Below are 19618 nucleotides of genomic sequence, written 5' to 3' on the forward strand. Positions count from 1 at the left end.
TTGAACACAAGTACTATGATACCAAAGGAGTTGATCTCATTATCAAGATGTCTAATTGATCCCAGCAGTGGTGGCACATACCTTCATTGCCAGCACTCAGGAGGCAGTGGCAGGTAGAACTCCATGAGTTCAGGGCCAGCCTGCTCTACAGAACAAGTTCCAGCACAGCCAGGGTTACACAGAGAAACCCTGTGCTCAAAAAACAAAACACAGCAAGACAACAACAACAATAACAACAAAAAGATGCCTAATTGACTATTGGATTAAATAACATATACAGCATGGATTTTAGACAAAGAGATGAGCCATATTCCAGGCTGGAGTAAGCTACCTTACTAGATTTTGTGATACTCCCTCAGAACTACACACAATTTAAGACTTTTTTAAGTTCATTAAATTTTTTTTTGGTAAGTATTTTGCCTGCATAGGTGTATGTGTGCCTTATGTGTGCTTGGTGCCTGTGGAGGTCAGAAGATGGTATCAGATCCCCTGTAGAGTTATAGATGGTTGTGAACCACCTTTGGGTGCTGGGAATTGAATCTGGGTCCTCTGTAAGAGCTGCAAGTGCTCTTAACTGCGGAGCTATCTCTCCGGATGGATCCAACAATATAAATCTTCCAGAAGATCCAAGTTCAAGTCCCATACCATCAAAGTGGCCGGTGGCCGGGGAAGACTCTAGTGGAAGGAGAGACACAATTAAAAAAAAAAAAAAATCTTTAAAAGCGGGGTGTGGTGGAGCATGCCTTTAATCCCAGTGCTCAAGGAGGCGGAGGCAGGTGGATCTCTGTGAATTTGAGGCCAGCCTGGTCTACAAAGTGAGTCCAGGACAGCCAAGGCTACACAGAAAAACCCTTGTCTAAAAAAAAAAAAAAAAAAAAAAAAAAAAAAAAACGTTAAAAAAAGTAAAGCATGGCCTGAGGGTATAGTTCATTCAGTGGTTAAGGATTTATCTCTTGTGTGCCAGGCCTTGGATTGGATCCCTAGCAACTCAATCTGTACACCAGGGTGCTGACATAGATTGGTGAAGTTGTGAAGGTCTCAAAAGAATCCTTAAGAGAAGATCTCAAGCAAAGCCTTAAGATCTCAAGCAGATTTCAAAGAATCCTTAAGAGTGGGTGGTGTGGCTGGGCATGATGCCAGAGCCCTTTAATACCAGCACCTTGGTGGCAGAGGCAGGTGGAGCTCTGTGAGTTCAAGGCCAGCCTAGTCTACAAAGGGAGTTCCAGGATAGTCAGGACCTGTTACACAGGGAAACCCTGTCTTGAAAAATAAAAAACAAAACAAAAGCAAATAATTTTATATCCTCATTTACATCCACTTTTCAGACTTCAAAAACAAAGTTGCTGGAGGCACCAAGAAATCAGAGTTCCAGGTATGGCAGTGCACCGTTAGTCCCAGCCCTTGGAGGCAGAGGCAGGCAGATCTATGGATCTACAACGGCGTCAATTAAGTGAGTTTTAGGACAGCCAGTGCTATACATAGCACTTGAAAAAACAACAAGCAAGCAAACAAATAAACAAACAAAAAGCTGGGTATGGTAGGCAGCACATGCCTTTAATCCCAGCCAGATCTCGGAGTTCCAGGCCAGCCTATCCTCCAGAAAAAGTACTGTGACAGGTAGGACTACACAGAGAAACATTGTCTAAGGGAAGGAAGGAAGGAAGGGAGGGAGGGAGGGAGGGAGGAAGGGAGGGAGAGAGGGCGAGAGGGAGGGAGGGAAGGAAGGAAGGGAGGGAAGAAATTAAAGAGGTGCATCAACAGGCGCCTTCCTGTAAGCAAAATTCCTCTAAACAGTTGTGATTTTTTCTGTGTCCCTCCAAATTATTTCAAAGACTGGAGGCTTGTGCTCTTCCTCTTCTCACGGCCATGTTATCACTATGTCTGCCCAGAGTGGGTTTTAAATGGCAAAGAAATTGAAGGCAAGGCGAGTTTTTCCGCACATAACGCGCACATTTTAAGCACTGAGTTCTTGAGGGAAGGCTTCTCAAAATCAAGAGGCGTGACATGCTTGAAGCAGGATGGGATATCCTTAAGAGTGGGTGGTGAGAGGTCAGAAAGCCAGGTCCTGAGAAGCCAGGTCCCGAGCTAGAGACAGAGTAGATAGATTTAAGGACGCGTGCAACTCGAGGAACTCCGCTATGACTCCCTTCTCTTCAAACGATCTAGATTTGAGAGAAATGGGTGGTGATGTCGGAGAAGAGAGGTCAGATCCAGAAGGTAACTTGGCCCTGGATATTAGACGTCATCTTCGCAGCAGCAGAGCAAGGGACCGGGAAGCACCACCGGTCCCAGGTTTCCCTGACCCGGAACGGCAGCGGCTTTCCGCGCTGTGCCGGCAACCCACGTGCTAGCAACAGCGGCCACGTGGGGGCCCTGAGGAAACGCCTTTGCAAAGGTTTGTCCCTTCCGCTGTCCAGTAGAAAGGAAGGCCGAGCTAGAACGCCCGAGGAAATAGTACGGGTCACAGGCCCAACTTGCGCGTGCCAGCAACTGCGGGGCGGGGACGGGTGGGGTGGGGGTGGGGCTTATCTTAGACCATTGGCGGGTAGGGCGAGACCTGGGGGCTAGAGGGAGGGCAAGCAGGTAGCCGTTTGGTCTTTGCCAAGGTTCCTCCGCTTGCTCACTACCACGGAACTCCAGCCTGGAGGACCCCTGACTCGCCATGGAGTCCACGCTGAGCGCGGGCATCGCGATGGCTGAAGCGCTGCAGAACCGGCTCCCCGGGCTAGAGAATATGTGGCTCTGGGTCACCTTTCTGGGCGATCCCAAGAACCTCTTTGTGTTTTATTTCCCCGCGGCCTACTACACCTCTCGCCGTCTGGGTATCTCCGTGCTCTGGATCACCTTCATTACTGAGTGGCTCAACCTCGTCTTCAAGTGGTGAGACAGAGAAGCCTTCGGGCATCCTGGTCCCCTACCCCTTTGGGGCCCTGGTTTCCCTCAAGTAGGTACCTCAAAGGCAATGCCACACTTATCCTTTAGGCGCTGGCTTTCACCTTGAGTTTCTTTATATCTTAGTTAAAGACCTCACACTTCATTCATCCTCCAACTGTCGCGCAGAAATCACTTAAGGGGCGTGTTCAACTGCAAATACCGTCTCCCGCCAGAGACCTGCTGATTTCGAAACTCCTAATTTAGTAGTAGTAGTCGGAACTCGGCATTTTAGAGACTATGGCTAGAAATTTAAGTAGCCGAAAGTTTTCTTTCTTACCTGACCGTTTCATTCATCTATTCGTTGGCTTGACATTATGCTAGGCACCAGTTGCTTTGCTTAATTTTTGCTTAATTTTTTTAAATTAAGATGTCCCTGGTCCAGGCTCAGAAGCATAGACAATGCTTGAAGACCTATTAGAAGTACAGAATCTCAGGCTCCAGGCCAGTTCTGCATTTTAACAAGGCTCCCTGGTTGTTGTGTGCCCAGTGAAGTTTAAAAGATACTAAACACTAGTGACTAAAGGGAAGCCTTGCGCTCTAGACTGTAAGTCCCTCTTTTCCCCCACCCTTCACCACAAGGGCTTCATCCCAAAGCCCACAGGGCTTGCAAACCTAAAAGCAGTTGTCCAATTATTTCCTTCTGGCCTAAGGGCCCCTCTCCTATGCTTTGTGCTGTCTCCTCCCTTGGAGTCTGGATAAGCCCAGTGCTTAACATCCAAAGCCTCTAATTGTTCTCCTCCTCCTCTTCCACTGAGAGGAAGGCTCACCTTCTAACCCAGAATGGTGCTCCTCCTTCATCAGTCTCCCCAGTGCTGGGACAACAGGCATACACTAGCATGCCTGACACCAAATTCATTTTATAGGTTTATGGTCAACATTTGATGTGTGTGAGGCTGAGTTTTTGGCGGGAAAAGGCAAGTCCTTTCTGAAATCTTCCTCCCCGGCACTTTGCTTCCTGTTCTCCCACCTTTTCTCTTTTTTTTTTTTTTTTTTAAGTCGTAGCAGCCTCTTCTCTGTGGGGTTCTCCAGCAACTGAACAAGCACCTGCTAGGCCAGGGGATTTGTTTTGTTTGTTTTTTTGTTTTGTTTTCCTGATTTTTCTCAGGCTCCTCTGTCCATCCCCTCCTCCCAGTTTCATACTCAAGACTCACCCTACATGGTTCAGGCTAGAACCAGGAATCTGAGAGAGGGAGCAGGGATGGAGAGAGGTCAGAAAGCCAGGTCCTGAGAAGAGCCGGCCATCCATCGGAAGGGATAAGAGTAGCATGTGTGTCTCGGAGCACATGCGCCATCCCACAACACACAGTTTCTCTCCATCCTCTGGCCTCCATACCACTTTAAAAGGAAAATGTGTGCTTTTCTGTGCTCCAAAGTAACAAATCCTGGTAAGGTAATAGCTAAATCAGAGTAACCTTCAGAGGGCACCCAGTGGGTCCTCCAGATGGTATCCCTCTAGTGTGTGTGTTATATGGTCTTGTATCTTGTCTCTTCCAGGATTCTGTTTGGAGACAGGCCTTTTTGGTGGGTGCATGAGTCTGGGTACTCCACCCAGACTCCTGTCCAGATTCGCCAGTTCCCCTCTTCTTGTGAGACTGGTCCAGGTGGGAAAAGTTTCAGCTTCCTCCCATTCCTGATGTAGTTAAGGTTCGGGTAAACATTTCCATATACCTCAGCTAGGGTGGTCCACACAGGCCCAGCCTCTCAAGTTACTGGTCCAGAAAACAAACTCTGGGAAGACCAGGTTGAGTGACATGCCTCATGACAGCTGTTTGCCTCGGAGACTAAAACTGGGGGCATAGCAAGGTAGAAGCTTGAGAGCAGTGGCCTTAAGAGAAAGGCATCAGGCAAGAGCTCCCAGCAGGCTGGGACTGGAGAAAGCTGCCTTTACATCCAGAGGAGGCAAATGTGTCCAGGGTTCACCATAGGCACCTGGGTCTCACCTCTATTTTTTCACGTTGAACTTCCGGATCTCCCTGCAGGCAGCCCTTCTGGTCACTGCATGATCACAGGAGCAGCTCTTTGGCCCATAATGACGGCCATTTCTTCCCAGGTGGCCTCTCGGTACCGCAGGTATGACCTTGGTATTGCCCACCAGTAGGAGCATTCTGGGCCCCAACGTCTCCACAGACGTTTGGGAGCTGGAATGATGGTGACCTGGGGGTGTTGGTTCAAACTCTGAAGTCTTTAGATGCTAAAGAAAATTAAGCCACATTGGACATCCCTTGAGCCATTTGTCTCTCTTCTTCCTAGCCCCTGGATTAGGGTGATTCCTAGCCTGGCTTATTGCACCTTCCTGTTGGCAGTCGGCCTCTCTCGGGTCTTCCTCTTAGCACATTTCCCTCACCAGGTGTTGGCTGGCCTTATAAGTGGTGAGCAATTGGGGCAACAGCGTGGGCCAAGAGGGTGTCTTTGGCAGTGGGAGGACCAGTCTAGGAACTTCCCAGCATTCCTAGCTTCTGGAGAGCCAACTTCAAGGTTCCCACCTTTGTCTTAGTCTGTTTGCCAGCTTAGATGAATTGCAGGTGAGGGAGTAGGTCATTTTCCCAGAAGTCTTAAAACTGTTTTTGCCCCCATCTAGGTGTCGTCCTTGGCTGGCTGATGGCCCACCGGGTGCCCATGGAGCGAGAACTTAGCTTTTATGGGTTGACTGCTCTGGCCCTCATGCTGGGTGCCAGCCTCATGTACTGGACTCTCTTTACACTGGGCCTCGATCTCTCCTGGTAAGTCCTGCTTTGTAGTCTGGTCAGTCTCACCTATACCTAGATAGAGTCTCTGGTTCACTGTGGCTGTAAAAGAACACATGGCTGTTCCTAGACAGAGATGCGGGGTCACAGTGCATGGGGGCAGGCCCCCCAAGGGAAGACAGCTAAGAGCCAGTGGCTCGCTGGATTCCAGGCCCTGCTGGCAAACACTCTCCTTCCCTTCAGGTCTGTCAGCCTGGCTTCCAAGTGGTGTGAGCGGCCCGAGTGGGTGCGCCTGGATAGCCGGCCCTTTGCCTCACTGAGCCGTGACTCAGGAGCTGCTCTGGGCCTAGGCATTGCCCTCCACTCTCCTTGTTATGCCCAGATACGGCGGGCACACCTAGGAAAAGGCCAGAAAATAGCTTGCTTTCTGCTGGCCATAGGGCTGCTGTTTTTCCTGGAATGGCTGGGCCACCCACCTCAGATGAGCCTCTTCTACATCTTCAACTTCCTCAAATATACTCTCTGGCCATGCCTGGTCTTGGCCCTTGTGCCCTGGGTGGTACACACATTCAGTGCCCAGGAAACACCGCCCATTCGCTCCTCTTGAAGTGTCTTGCCTCCTTTGCCATTCTCTTGCCTCAAAGACAACACTCCTTTAGCACCACACTCTAAAAGGTGGCCCTTTTCCTGGGCTCCAAAGCCGGTCCACTCACCTTGGCCTTCACTTCTGTCTCATATCCTGCAGTCTTAGCCCCTTTGAAAGAAGGACCTCTGTTTCTCAAGGAGGCTAAGCCATTTGCCTTCCCCCAGGTCCCCACAAAGCAAAAGCAACAGCAGGCCTGCTGGGGATAGGGAGCTGGGTTCCTGACACTGATAAGCAGCTCAGGAAGGCCCCAATAAAGCCCTTGAAACGTTTGAGTTCCTTTCTTGCTGTGTTCACGTCTCCACCGCCCTTGCCTCCATATGTACCAATGGGACCTCCACCCCATTCCTGTCTCTACAAAGACAAAAGCAAAAGGGCCTGGAAACGCAGCTGAGACAAACCCTCTCCTTCCTGCCGAGGCCAGAGCAGAGATCTCTTTAGATATGACGGCGACAGTTTAGTGGAACCCGGTTTTCCCCAATGGGACAGAGCTCTCTCACCCAGGCCTTCAGTCTCTCAGACTGAGTTCTAGTCCAAGGCTGAAGAAAAGGCAGAATTTTGGCTAAGAAAGCAATGAGAACTTTCACTCCATTTAAGAACCCACAGAACAGACATCATTCCCAGAAGGCACTGTCACAAACAAGTTTATTTACACAAGGGCACAGTGTGACGGGCTACAAAACACTGAACTAAAATCCATGTCCAGGGAGGCGGCAGGAGTGGGTGTACATCAGAATGAGACCGCCCACAGGGTGAGTGAGAGGTCTGGAGCCTTGGACTCAGTGCAAGGAGGCTCTAGATGACACACAGAGAAAACTAATAGTGGTGGGACTTCCAGCTCCCTCAACCCTCTTCAGGCCCCCATCAGGATAATATGTAAACAGATAGCTGGGCCCCGGGGATGGAAGGAGAAAAAGGGTATGTTGTATAGAGGAAGAAGAGTTGGCTCCTAGGAGCCATTTCCCGTCTTTGGTTTCCTACAGGCTAGACCACAGTCACTGGAAGCCTGTGGGCTCCAGCCTCCAGGTACAGGGCTACTGGGAATGAAGACAGACAGCTTCTAACAACCTGCTGAGAGCTGACGCTCCCTCTCATCAGTGGGTGGGGCAGCTTCTGGGCACCGTTCTGGCCCTGTCCATTCCAGAACCACCTCATTCACCATCCCCAGGCTTCAAAGCAAAAAGGCTCCAGAAGGGAATTGAGTCTTGATGCTTCTGCTTGCTGCAGGCAGAAGAGAAAATCTGGTCTAGAACATCAGAGGGGCTTGCATGAACTTGAAGACCCCCCGGGATCTACCTTCTCCCCTCACAAGGCAGGGAGGTCAACAGAATATAGTGGACAGTGAGCCTGCGTATGCAGGTCCTCCTGGCCCCTGGTAACCCACCTGGGCCCCTGGGAGTGTGAGACAAGAAAGTTGGGCACAAGTCTCCATTGATGAAGCCGGAGAGGAGAGAGGTCTTCAGAATGGTGAGGGGGACAGAGAGAAAGGGGAGAAGTACAGGGGAGAAGCCTACCTTCCCTCTGCTTCCCTCAGTAGTGGTCCTCCTGAGGATGGAGAGGGGCGGAGGTTAAGGCATTCCCTGAAAGCTAGCTGAAGCCAAGGCACCAACTTACTGTTCCCATCTCAGCTAGCTCCAGACCTGGAGGTACCACCTGGAGTACTGTCCAAGGTGGAAAAGAAGAGAGTACAGGAAACTGGGTATAGGATACAACATGGGCAAAGCAGACACCCAGCCCCTATAGAAGGAATGGATTTTTTAGGCTGAAAAAGTTTGGAATAGCAAGACTGAGAGACCCACACAGCACACGGTTGTTGAATGTGTGACTTTTTGTTTTTAATAGAAAAAATAAACAAAATCACAATGATGAAGCCCAGAGGGATGGGGGCCAGGGTGTCACAGGGCAGGCTCCTGCTCCATGGGCTCTTCTGCTGGCCTGTGGAGACAAGCACAGGGAGGACACTGAGTAGAGAGCACTACCTTAGGCCAGGGCACGGGGATGGGAAGTGAGGTGCTTACCTGGGGCTGTGCTCTTGAGGGGCGACAGCCTGGGCCTGCTCAGCCCCCATGGAAAGCAGGGCCATGGCGCTCACAGTCTCGGCCTCCTCTGTCTCGCCTGTCTGAGCCTCCCGCAGCGAGCAGCCCAGACCAGCGGCAAACCTCTGTACACAGCTCCAGTGTTTGCCTGTGGGAGAGGGACAGACGGGTTCAGGGAAAGCAGACTGAGGTAAGTGTGCCTTTCCTATAAGGTACACCTCCCATAAGCCCTGCCTCCCGGGCAGGTTGCACTGTGAGCCTTTCCCACGCACTCTGGATCTCGATGACTTTCTCTAGTGTGGCAACTGCATTAACGCTGGGCTTCTGCTGCAAGACTGCTTCATCCAAGGGCTGCAGCTGGCAGAGAAAGAAGGGCAGGGTCAGCATGGGACAAGGAGCAATGCTTAGCTCTCCAACTCTCTCCCATTCAGCCTGACATTCCTGTGCCGGCAAGCACTTGATTTGGAAGGAAGCCCTGGTCAGAAAGCCTTTCCTGGCCAGCTCCTCTCAGACCTAGGCAAACCTCACGGAGCCCTCGGGGCCACTTGACTCAGGGAAGTGATGTCCCTGCTGACCCGTCAGTGCCCACCCGTTGTCCCACCTCTCTGCCCCCCACTTACCTCCACACTGAGCAGAGCCGAGACACAGGCCTCAGAGGCATCACAGATGGCGGTCAAGTCATGGCCCCCCTCCAGGGCCAGCACCACCCGGCCCCCTGCCAGTGTCATGAGCTGCCTGGTCAAGTGGCCAAAACCTTTGCACAGGAGTAAAGAGAAAAGGACGAATGGCAAATTGTATTAAAGAGAAGAAGAAAGAAAAACAAAAGAAATGAGACAGACAGCACAAAATATGACAGCAGACTTAAACCCAATTCATCTACAATGAAGTGAATTGTCAGTGAGCTTAATGAAGAACAGGCTAAGATGAAATGCATCTCTGGACCCTCTAGGAGCATCTTGGGAAGGTCAAGGCCAGGGAGCTCCAGTGGAAGATACTTCGTCTGCTACTCCACTTCTACTTGCTGGCCCCACAGCAGGGCGGCAGAACGGTGGGACTTGCTCCCACTGTTGACAACCCCCTGTCCCACGTGCCTCGGTGTTCCACACTCTCCCAGACCCCTAGTAGGCTCACATCTGGCGGTGACAGAATAGCCACCCAGTGGAGACAGATGTCCTTCAACAGCATCAAACCCAGCGGAGACTAGGACGACGTCAGGTGAGAATTCGTGGGCAATGGGCATCACCACTGTCCTGTAAAGGGATGGCCCAAGCTGATGGCAGCAGAGGCCAGGCTGAGCCTTGCCACGCTCTGTTCTCTGTTGAGGCCATGGCCCTCCCCCACCCCAGCTGAGTGCCTGCTGTCCCCACCCCTCCTTTGGCCCTTCTCAGTCCCCACCTGAAGGCTGTCAGGTACTCCACATCTCCAATGGGGGGATCCACACCTCCTGTCCACGCTACGTTTACGTTGTAGCCCACACCTGGCCCTCCACCAACCTGGTGTAAGGTAGGAGAGAGTACCATCACTGGGGATCCCAAATACTGTCCCACCCCTTGATGCCAAGGCATCCCTCCATTGACCTCTGCTTTGCCAGGCTGGCAGTCAGACCTGTGTGGTCCTCCCACTAGGAGTCCTCATAGGCCACAAGAAACAGAACCATGAGTGGACTTCCGTGGCTTCCTGCCAGGCCCCAGCCTGCCACCTCCCAGAAGGACTCGCATGGAAGCCTAGGAACAGTTACCTCTTCAGGAGCCCCCGAGCCTGGAAAGAAGTTCCCATTGTCATAGCGGTGCAGGGAGATGTAGAGCACAGAGGGGTCATTGTAGAATGCTTGCTGGGTGCCGTTGCCATGGTGAATGTCCTGATGAGAAGTGGAGGGTGCTTTGGGCAACAGTCTAAGCTCTAATCCAAAGCTTAACATGCCAGCTGTTCCCCCACACACACCATCATTAGCTCTGGAGATGAGCCCACCCATGGCTCCGGGGCTGTGACACTGAGTCCAGGCTCTACAGCCATGGGATGAATATGGTTTATCTCCCTACAGAACCCATTCCACTGAAGTACAAAGGAAACTCAGGCTGGTAAGAAATTTAACACAGGCAAATAAATTCTGAAGGAGGATCCAACATTTACATGAATTTGCTTTATTTTGAGACAGGATCTCACTAGATAGTCCAGGCTAGCCTTGAACTCTCAATCCTCCTGCCTTAGCCTCCTGAGTGCTGGATTACAACTGTGTATCACACTGAACACATCAGTTCTTAAACCAAAATTGGGCACTCTGCCCTTGCTGATCACCTGCCTAGTGATTCCTCAAGCCCAGTGAGTGGTGTGTGCACTTTCCCTGCTATGACAGCAGAAGGTTGAGCAAGGCCCACAGCCTCTGGGGCAGAGGTAGGGCATCCCAGCTAAGTAAATGGATGACTACTCTTGTACCGCTAGAGGCGGCCATGGGCAGCACAGTGTCAGGTTCCTGGCACACAGCAGCCCTGATGGTAAGGGCAGTGGTAGCATCCCTGTCCCTACTGCTCAAGGTAGCAAATCACCTCGATTCTGGAGGCTGTGAGGGGGAGATATGGTAAATAAGGCTAAAAACACACTGGGGTCTCCCAGGGAGGAGCAGGCCTACTGGAATGAAAGAACCCCCCCCCCCCATGACCAAGCAGGAAGGCTATAAAGTTATCCAACTGTGAGGCCACTTGGAGTGAGCCTTGGTGCCGCCCAGAAGTGGAGCAGGCTGCCCAGAGGTGGGGGCACCTCTGAAGGCCTTTGCTGGCACAGCTCTGCCCTTCCCTGCCCAGGCATCCCAGCCCACTGCCTACCCAGTCCACGATGAGGACCTTGCCCACGTTCAGCTTCTGCTGCAGGAGTTTAGCTGTGATGGCTACAGAGTTGAAGAAGCAGAATCCCCTGAGGGGTATGGGGAGGAGAGGGCAAGTTCAGTGATGTGAGGTTTGCTCCAAGTCAAAGACAGGAAGGGCTGATGGCAGAGGGCCGGGGCCAGGTCAGAGCAGTACTCACATGGCTGTGGACTCCTCAGCATGATGTCCTGGAGGCCGGATGATAGCAAATCCATTCTGAAGTACAAGGAAAAGGACAACTGTCAGGAGAGCCACGTGGTCAGGGACAGGATAGACACGAGAGAAGCACAAGCCGGGCAGAGATGGGGACACAGAAATACACTTTAGGAATGACAACTGCAGGGCCCCCAGGCAAGTCACTATCTCTCCTCTGCAGATACGCACAAGAGCCTCAGGCACTGGTGCCTACCTGGTCCCTCATGACCCTCAAACCACGCCTATCCCTGGGGTTTCTCCCCATCTTAGCACTGGACTGAAAAGTTGCAAAGGACAATGTCTCGCTGAAGGGAAGTCAATGCTGCCCCCACATGTCTGCTCTGGAAGACACAGAACCCAGCCAAGGAGCAGAGTCCATACGTATCTTTGTACCTTGAGCTCTCCCGCAGCCACCTTGAAGGCCAGCTCCACCAGGCAGCCCACTGCCATTCGCACGGCACTGGAGGAGTGCATCTCATTCCACACAGTGTCACTGTCCACCTGCAGGGGCAGGAGATCAGGCTTCAGTGTGCCCTCTGCGGGGGGAGGGGAGGGATGGGAGTGGGCACCAGAGAGGAGGCCAGGAAGGAAGGGGCCAAGCTGGGAGAGCCTCTTGCCCACTCCCCCTCGCACACATCCAACTCACCCCAATGCCCCCACAAGGCAGCATGGCATACATCTTCTGGCTGATGGGCCCTGCCGGGAAAGGGACAGAGGTGCTCTGAAAGGTGTCCCAGTTGCCAGCTGAGAGCCTCTATCTCCTGTTCTAGGGGAGATGACCTACCTCTAGAGCCAAATAGTAAGGACATTGTCGGTTGGGAAGAGACACAGACCACCTGCCACCATCAGGTCCACCCTTATGCCTGATGCCCTACATGTGTGTTCATTCGGCATCTATGCTAATGGCACCCACTAAGACCACCGCCTGCTCTGGCTTGGTGGCCTTCACGACAGCCCCATCACGCTCGGACGGAGGGCACTCGTGGGACCATGCCCTGCAGCTCACCAAGCAGTTTCTTGCTGTCCAGCTTCTGCCGGTTGAGGGGGCTGGTCCCATAGAGCAGGGTGTGGTACTCGGAGTGCACTGTCTGGATTTCATCCAGCGTGGCTTTACGACCCCGGATCCGCTGCCAGAGGAGGTCAAGAGAGGCCAGAGAGCGTTGACAAGGCTCAACTCTCTTGACAACTACAGCTCACAAGAGCCAAGTTCCAGGAGAACTAAAGGATGTTGAGTAACTATGTCCTGGCCCTTGAGAGACCCCTACTCTCCCCAGGTTAGCCGGGGACCATGAGGGAAACGGACCATCAGGGATGGAACCCAGGAAGTCTCAGAACTGACTGGAGAGCTAGGGTGTGGGACCCCCTTTGCTAGGAGGGGATCACTCTGATGGAAGTCTCCAGCTAAAGCCAGGGGGCTCCCTCACCTCACACTTGCTGAGCAGTCCGGTTTCCTGCAGCCGGGACCAGATGCTCTGGATGCGGCCGGCGTGCTCCGGGTGTACATGCGTATTCCCGCACATGCACTGGTGCTTCAGCATGAACGTGTCATAGACCACACCTGAGCCACAGACCCTTGAGTCAGCCAGAACTGTTGTGAACCCTAACCCACACCCTGTCCAAGCAACTGTCTCTGGCTATCCTAGCTATCCGCCAACATCCACCGACGACATACGCTCTCTCCTCTCCTGAAATTCCTCTCTCCACATCTATCACAATCTCTGTCCTCTGCATCCCCTACACTGTCCCCACCGTACATTCCTCCCTCCCCTAACATTCGAATGCACTGTTCCCCAGTGGTGAGACATCCTCAGCAAGTCCGGGCCCTGTCAGAACCCAGCACGTGGCAGCCTCATGGGCAAAGCCTTCTGGATTCTACTGAGGTCTCACTGTCAACCCCACAGGGTTTCGGAAAGGAGGACAGGAGGCTGGAAGGGCAAAAACTAAGAGACAGTGGACTCCATCCAAGGCCCAGGCCTTGTTGGAAGATAGTGCAAAAGCAGATGCCCCAGGTGGGGAGAGGGGGGCACAGAGACAATGCTGCCCCAGGGAGTAGGGGCAAAGCTGCTGGGAAAGAAACTGCAGCTGCTCTGTGAATTGCTGTGGTGCACAGGGAGCAGATGAAGGCCCCCCCTTCCCTCTGTGCAGTGTGTATGTAGGACCTCGGGTGCTACTGGTGCATGGCGAGGGGAGGGGATGGGCAGTGATGAGGCTTACCTGTGGTGAAGAGGTGCTTAGTGGGCGGCTGGTCTGGGGGGCTCTTCAAGCTCCCAGGAGCAGCAGGCGAGGACTGGGTGCGGCCCAGGGCCTGGTGTGGCACCGTGGCCAGGCTGAGGGGTGCCTGGTACACCTGCAAGGGCTGTAGCTGCTGGGCATCTGTGAACAACTGAAAAGGAGTACAAAAGAGGCCTGTGTAAGCCTCAGTCTGAATGGGACTGAGTACAGAGCCCTTTCAGCCTCCAGAGGGCCCCCAAGTCTCCTTCCACCACCTCCTCCCACTTGCTCCCTCCAGGGACAGAAGGAGCTCCAGCCTTGCCATCTCCTGCAAGATGGGGAAGATGGGGGATGTGATGAGTCACTCCAAATAGTAGCATTGAGGTAAGAGGCTGAGAGGGGCGGGGGCGGGTGGGGGCGGGATGAGTCAGGCCTAAGGGCTTGGGGCTGTGTCCGCAATGAATGGAGCGCTAGGCTCAAGGCACACTGTAGTAACAGTGGGGGCGTGTGTGTGTACACATGTGCGCATGCACGCAGGGACCGACGCACAACCGTCGACGCAGGCACAGACGCAGACACACACAGACCCTGTGCATGCGCACTCGCACCAATCACACCGTTGAAAGACAAGGGCAGTCACAGAGGGAGACTGGCACACAGGCACAGCTCAGGGACCACACAGCAGACCCCTCTCCCTCCCTCCTGGTCTCCTCCCTTCTAGTTCTTCAGATAGCTGCTCAAGACCTGGCAACCGCCCCACTGGGGACCGACCAACAAGGGTGGAAGTCAGGGAATGTGGAGGGACAGCGGGCGGAGACCAAGTGTGTGGGAGGTACCTTTTTGTAACCAGCATTGGACTCCTCTAAGTCAGGGCCCTCTTCGGGACCACTCTCGCCCTCCTCATCCTTGACCTGAATGCAGTCTTCCTCTTCCTCTTCCTCCTCCTCCTCCTCCTCTTCTAGGTCTTCCTGGGTGCTCTCACTCTCTGTAGAGCCTTCCCGGGGCACGGCCAAGGGCCCCTCCCCAAGCATGGTCCCCTGCTGCTCTGTCAGCTCCTCCTCTGTCTCCTCAGGGTGGGTGGTGGGCTGCCTTGGCAGCTCCCCAGTCTTGGTGAGGATCTGAGAGAAGAAACCGCGTCAACTGGGGGTGGGAAACTTTAGCCTCAGTTGGTCTGCTACCCTTCTCTCTCTCTCTCCGGGCCAGGCACCTGTCACCTGTATGTGACTCGGAAGGTGGAAAGCACACAGCTCCCCAGGCTCAGCCCTCACATGTCTTGCCAGCCCGGGTCACCCCTGGGTCGCCCAGGGCATTGCCTCTCTGCACGTACCTTGCCCAGCTGCATCTGCTGCTGCTTCTGCTTCTCTAGGAACTGCTGGTGCTGCTGCTGCATGACCAGCTGCTGCAGGGCCTGGGGACTCTGCGGCAGTGGCGAGGACTGAGTGCGGCTCAGAGGCCGGTGCCTCGGGAGCTTGCCCACTGTCCTCATGCTGGTGGCCACGCGCTCACCCGTCACCAGTGGGGACTGCCCGTGGAGAGGCACTACGGAGGTGGAGAACGGGAGTAAGCACTATTGGGGGCACCCCGTCCCCGAGGCTGAGCTGCGTTCTCCTTCCTCCCTATACCTCAACAGTGAGCTCAGAGCCACTGGCACCAGCAAGCCTTCCTAGGGTGACCTTTCTGTCCCTTTGGCTTGCCTAACTCAGGCAGTCCTGGGCTCAGCACACGCAGAGGCAATAACTGGTTTTCTCCAACTACCACAGACATCCCTGGCAGCCAACTCGTTCCAGCCTGACAAGTTCTGGGCCAAGGAGCCCCTAAGAATGTTGGTCAGTAGTAAGGGCTGACTGTCTAACGCTGTGCAACGTCACTGCTATGAACCGTATGTGACGGAGCCTTCAAAACATGGCCACATTGACTTGTGCTACCAGTACATATATGGGATTCCAAAGCTCAGCATGAAACAAAAACTGAAATTATAATATTCTAGATAGGAGTTAAATATATATTATTAGATTAATTCCACTCATTTCTTTAAGAAAAATAAAATTATTGCTGGGCTTGCTGGCACCCCCCCCCCCCCATTTAACCACAGCGAAGTACAGGCAGCTCTCTGAGTTAGAGGCCAGCCTGGTCTACACAGTGAGTTTGAGGCCTGCCAGGACTACATAGTGAGACCCTGCCTAAAAAAAAAAAAAAAAAAGCAAAATGGCATGTGTATGATGTACATGTTCATGTGTGTGAGTACAGCATGGCATGTGGAAGTCAGAGGGCAGCCACAGATGTTAGCCCTTGCTTGCCACCTTGATCTGAACTCAGGTCCCCACGCTGGAGTGCAACCACTTGACCCAGTGAGCCCCCTTCTCAGCCCTCTATAAAATGTATAAATGTAGCTACTAGGAAGTTTTAAGTCCAGTGTATGGTGTGTGGCTGAGTGTGATACATTGTGTCTGGAATCCCAGCACTCTGGAGCTGAGGAAAGAAGATTGCTATGAGCTTGAGGCCAACCTGAGCTACATAGTGACACAGTGAGCCCACCTCAAAATAAAACAAAACAACCTAGCTAAATAAACAGAGCGTGGCTGGCACTATTCTTGCTGGCCAGCTCTACTCTGGAATATGAACCCGGTGACAGCAGCAGGTTCTGTCCAGGCACTCCGAACACTGGTACCTGATCTTTCAGAATGTGGAAGAAAGCACTGATATTGCTGATGGTGATGGCAGGCCTGGAGAGTATCCCTGGCTACGTTTCCCTAAGAGATAGGCCTGACTTGAGCCCCCATGAGAGCCAACACCCCTTCCCAGGCACACGGTTCGCCCACTCACCAGCTATGAGCGTGCTCTGTTGCCGGGCCTGCTCCAGCAGCAAGACATGCTGCAGCAGGGAAGCGTGCCCATGGGGGCTGGTGTCGCCCTCCAACGCCACACCCAGCAGGCAGCCCGGGATGGACGATGTGCTCATGAACTTGCCGGTCAGTGTGCCGCCCTGCCTCAGGGACTGAAGGGCCTGCCTCTCAGCCTCCTGCTGTGTCGACAGCTGCTTCGGAGAGGCCTGAAGTTGGAGGGTAATGACAGATAAGGCACGGACCAATACTGGCTCTGTCTAGCCAACTCAGACCAGCACCCCTCAGGTGCTCTTTGCCCACCCACCAGATCAGGCGGTGCCCTCTCAGCTCCCCTAGGGCCTTGGCAACGTCCTAGCTAACATATGTGCCCTGTACTTACGGTGAGGTGCGAGTTGGTGACAGTGACAGTGGCCTGCAGCCCTAGGGAGATGTTGGGCAGAGAAGGAGACGTGTAGAGGCTGAACTGGTTTGGGGAGCTGTCCAGAGGGAGGGCCCGGTGCTGGGGGAGCATCTGAGGGAGCAGTCGGGAGAGACAGACATGAAAGCAGGCAAAGGAGAGACAGCCAAGAAGGGTGACCTAGACCAAGGCCAAGGGCTCTGAATGGTCTCTCATTCCCCTGACTCTAAGCCCCAAGTGGGGGTGACACAGGCCTCTTCAGGGGCCTGTGGGACAAATCTCTTTTCCAGGCAAGAACCCTCCGAATGAACACAGAGGCATCTTGGCTGAGCACACAGCTAGACCAGAAAGAGCCAAACTCCTCCTTCCAGAAGAAAGAAAAGGCACTTCTGTACCCCCTAAGCCAACCCGGCCTCTGTCAGCCCGGTACCTCAGTGGGGATGTTGGGGACCGAGCCAGTGAAGCCGTTCTCAGCGATGGTGCTGTGGGAACTGTTGGGAGAGCTGGGGCCGGAGCCGGGAGCACTGTTACACACGGCCGACACTACAGGAGAAGTGGCTGTCACCTGGGCCTGCTTCAGGCCGCCCCTCCTCCCAGACCTCCACCATTAGGACAGGAGAGGAGGCCTTACCCCCAGGCCCCGGGCCTGCGATTTCAACCGCTCTCTTCTTGAAGGTACTAATAACAGTGCCATCCTTTCGACGCAGGAGGGGACTGCTTCTCCTCTCGGCCACCTTCTGTTTTAGCCTCGACCGTACTTTTAGGTTGGGTTCAGAGGCTGGAGAGAGAGTAGCTGGGCTCAGAGTCAGCTACACAGAAACCAGCCCAGCCCAGATGGGGGCAACTCAGAGCAGCAGCACCATGTCCTTTGCACCTCTACCCAAGAAGCCATAGTCCTGGGAGCCGGGACACACGCACCTGTTTTGCGGAGGGGGAAGTCATCGCGGCTGTCATAGGGCCCAAGCAAAGGCAGTTTGTAGGAGGGAGGCGTCCCAGGAGGGCCACTCTGTGGGGGGGAACTCTGGTCCAAAGAAGCATGGTGGGCTCCCCTGGGGGAGGGTGGAAGCAGATGTAGGTTACCACAGACCCCCTACCCCAGACCTGCCACTTGATAAGCTGGTTGTTTGGTTTGGGAGATTCTGTGGGTCTCATATATCCCAGGCTGGCCTCAGACTTGTTATTGTAGCCCAGGCTGGCCTCAGACAAACTTGCACCCCTATCCTTTCACCTCTATTTCCTGAGTTCTACATCCATAAACATATGCTACCACACCCAGCAAAGCAAAGAAGAGCTATGGAAAAGGCTGCATGGGGGGCGGTTACCTCCCCTATTCTTCATGGAGCTAAGAGTGCACACTGCACAAGGGAAAAAAATGGACCCTGGGAAGGGGAGGAAGAGAAACAGCTCCCTTCCTAGAATAGACCACAGAACTCAAAACTGGGTGCAAGGTAGGGTGCTCCACGCTGTTCCCATGACCAGGAAGCCCGAGCAGGGACCCTCTGTCTGCCCTTGCCCTCCAGAGCCATTACCAGCATTTGGGGTGCTGTGGGAGGGAATGGTTGAGGCCGCCTGGCGTGGGCTCCTTTGACTTCGACAACAGGAATTCCTGGAGCCTCAGCTTTACCTCGGTGCTGGCGATGGCACCTACGGGACAGGGCGCTGCTGAGCTGGGTGCCTGGAGCCAGGGTGCGGTGTGGTGCGGCCCAGGTACCGCCCGTTGGCCTTACTCTCTTTGCTCTTCTCCTTGTTCCGTAGGATGAGCAGCTGCTGCTCCAGCCGCTGCTTCTCCAGCTCCTCCTGCTGCTGCTGCTCCCGCTGCCGCTGCTGTTCCAACTCCTGCTGCCTCTTAGCCGCCAGCATCTCCTGCTGCTGCTGCAGTGGGTGCAGGAGGGCAGAGGCAGTGGTGAGCCAGGTCCCGGCAGGGCTGAGCCTCTGCTGGGCCCTGAGCCCCGCTCGCTCGCTCACCTTGAGGTGCTTCTGCAGCTGGACTTCATGCTGCCGCGTCAGGTGGTCATGCTGCTTCTGAAACTCGGCGAACAGGAGCTGCTTCTGAAGCTGCTGCTGCTGCTTGAGCACCAGGAGCTCCTGCTGCAGTTGCTGCTCCCGTAGTGCAGGGTCCATGGGGCCTGCCAGCGCCCCCCGAAGCTCCACAGGACTGGGGCTACCTCCACCTCCACCCCCCATGGAGCTGGGCATGGCTCCTGGCAGCACCGGCTTCACCTCCACTGTGGGCACAAGACACACAAGGAATCAGTGGGTCCAGCCCCAGACCACTCTAGGCCATAACAGCCTGGCCCCAGGGCCCAAGTGACGAACCAGACAGGTCCACTAAATCCTGAATGACATCAATCTCTCCACCTATGGGTGCTGCCTTCTGCTTTCTTTAGACGAGGCTGAAGTCATGAACTTCAATAAGAAACTATGCAACAGGGCTGCAGGTGGGGTCAGCCGGCATGTACAAGGGTTCGAGGAACAAATCCTATCTGTGCATGCGTGTGAAGATGTCAACACTAACACCGGAGCCTGTCACCGACAGTTACTACCAAGCATTTCATACCCATGGCCCACTCATTTGTAAACTGCACAGTGATACACGAGTTTGATTCTGCGATTATTACCCCTGTCATGGATAAGGAAACTGAGGCAGAGAGGTTTGAGTGACCTGACCAGACACAGCCAGGTGACAAAAGAAGCAGATATGAATCTAATGTGCTTTCACTCACTGTCCCATTGCCTTCTCCTCCCCGAAGCCTGTGCCTGAAGACAAACAGAAACTGGATCTGTGAGACCTTCCAGACAGCTTGCCCTCTGTGAGTA

General features: G+C 53.9%; 2 protein-coding genes across 10 annotated transcripts in view; one reads left to right on the top strand and one right to left on the bottom strand.

The window, feature by feature from the left end:
- The first annotated feature begins 2504 nt into the window (after positions 1–2504).
- On the top strand, positions 2505–6533 carry G6pc3 (glucose-6-phosphatase catalytic subunit 3). 2 transcript variants are annotated; one of them, XM_055620629.1, is made up of 6 exons: positions 2505–2880; positions 4429–4535; positions 4914–5004; positions 5185–5303; positions 5513–5654; positions 5862–6533. In XM_055620629.1, exons 1-6 carry the CDS (start codon positions 2663–2665, stop codon positions 6223–6225), a joined length of 1041 nt encoding a protein of 346 aa, XP_055476604.1. In that variant the 5' UTR covers positions 2505–2662; the 3' UTR covers positions 6226–6533. The 2 variants fall into 2 exon arrangements, with proteins under 2 accessions (XP_055476604.1, XP_055476605.1); XM_055620630.1 differs by lacking the exon at positions 2505–2880 and adding an exon at positions 2889–2944.
- A 1538-nt stretch (positions 6534–8071) lies between these two features.
- The window catches only part of Hdac5 (histone deacetylase 5), a 34153-nt gene continuing 22606 nt past the window's right edge, over positions 8072–19618 (bottom strand). For 5 of the 8 annotated variants that reach the window (XM_055619558.1, XM_055619557.1, XM_055619556.1 and 2 more), the window contains 24 exons: positions 18767–19026; positions 18529–18673; positions 18331–18445; positions 17720–17850; positions 17433–17579; positions 17232–17344; positions 16784–16915; positions 16385–16610; positions 14889–15100; positions 14398–14679; positions 13565–13733; positions 12775–12908; positions 12357–12477; positions 11997–12046; positions 11744–11851; positions 11316–11371; positions 11117–11204; positions 10036–10155; positions 9693–9790; positions 9429–9547; positions 8918–9051; positions 8570–8654; positions 8280–8445; positions 8072–8196 (listed from right to left, as the gene is read on the bottom strand). In XM_055619558.1, the coding sequence (XP_055475533.1) occupies positions 8157–8196; positions 8280–8445; positions 8570–8654; positions 8918–9051; positions 9429–9547; positions 9693–9790; positions 10036–10155; positions 11117–11204; positions 11316–11371; positions 11744–11851; positions 11997–12046; positions 12357–12477; positions 12775–12908; positions 13565–13733; positions 14398–14679; positions 14889–15100; positions 16385–16610; positions 16784–16915; positions 17232–17344; positions 17433–17579; positions 17720–17850; positions 18331–18445; positions 18529–18673; positions 18767–19026 (3251 nt within the window). In that variant the 3' untranslated portion in view covers positions 8072–8156. Of the gene's footprint in view, positions 8197–8279; positions 8446–8569; positions 8655–8917; positions 9052–9428; positions 9548–9692; positions 9791–10035; positions 10156–11116; positions 11205–11315; positions 11372–11743; positions 11852–11996; positions 12047–12356; positions 12478–12774; positions 12909–13564; positions 13734–14397; positions 14680–14888; positions 15101–16384; positions 16611–16783; positions 16916–17231; positions 17345–17432; positions 17580–17719; positions 17851–18330; positions 18446–18528; positions 19027–19618 lie in introns of all 8 variants that reach the window. The other 3 variants (XM_055619554.1, XM_055619552.1, XM_055619553.1) reach the window with 1 other exon arrangement.

This window comes from Psammomys obesus, unplaced genomic scaffold, assembly GCF_907164565.1.
Source record: "Psammomys obesus unplaced genomic scaffold, mPsaObe1.curated_primary_1811, whole genome shotgun sequence".
NCBI classification, from domain to species: Eukaryota; Metazoa; Chordata; class Mammalia; order Rodentia; family Muridae; genus Psammomys; species Psammomys obesus.

What these genes read in the sequence shown, in the direction of transcription:
- G6pc3 (XM_055620629.1), top strand. Translation starts at nt 2,663, where the DNA reads ATGGAGTCCACGCTGAGCGCGGGCATCGCGATGGCTGAAGCGCTGCAG. An exon ending in GTGGCCTCTCGGTACCGCAG is followed by an intron (nt 5,005 to 5,184) that starts GTATGACCTTGG and finishes TCTTCTTCCTAG; the next exon opens with CCCCTGGATTAGGGTGATTC. An exon ending in GTTGGCTGGCCTTATAAGTG is followed by an intron (nt 5,304 to 5,512) that starts GTGAGCAATTGG and finishes GCCCCCATCTAG; the next exon opens with GTGTCGTCCTTGGCTGGCTG.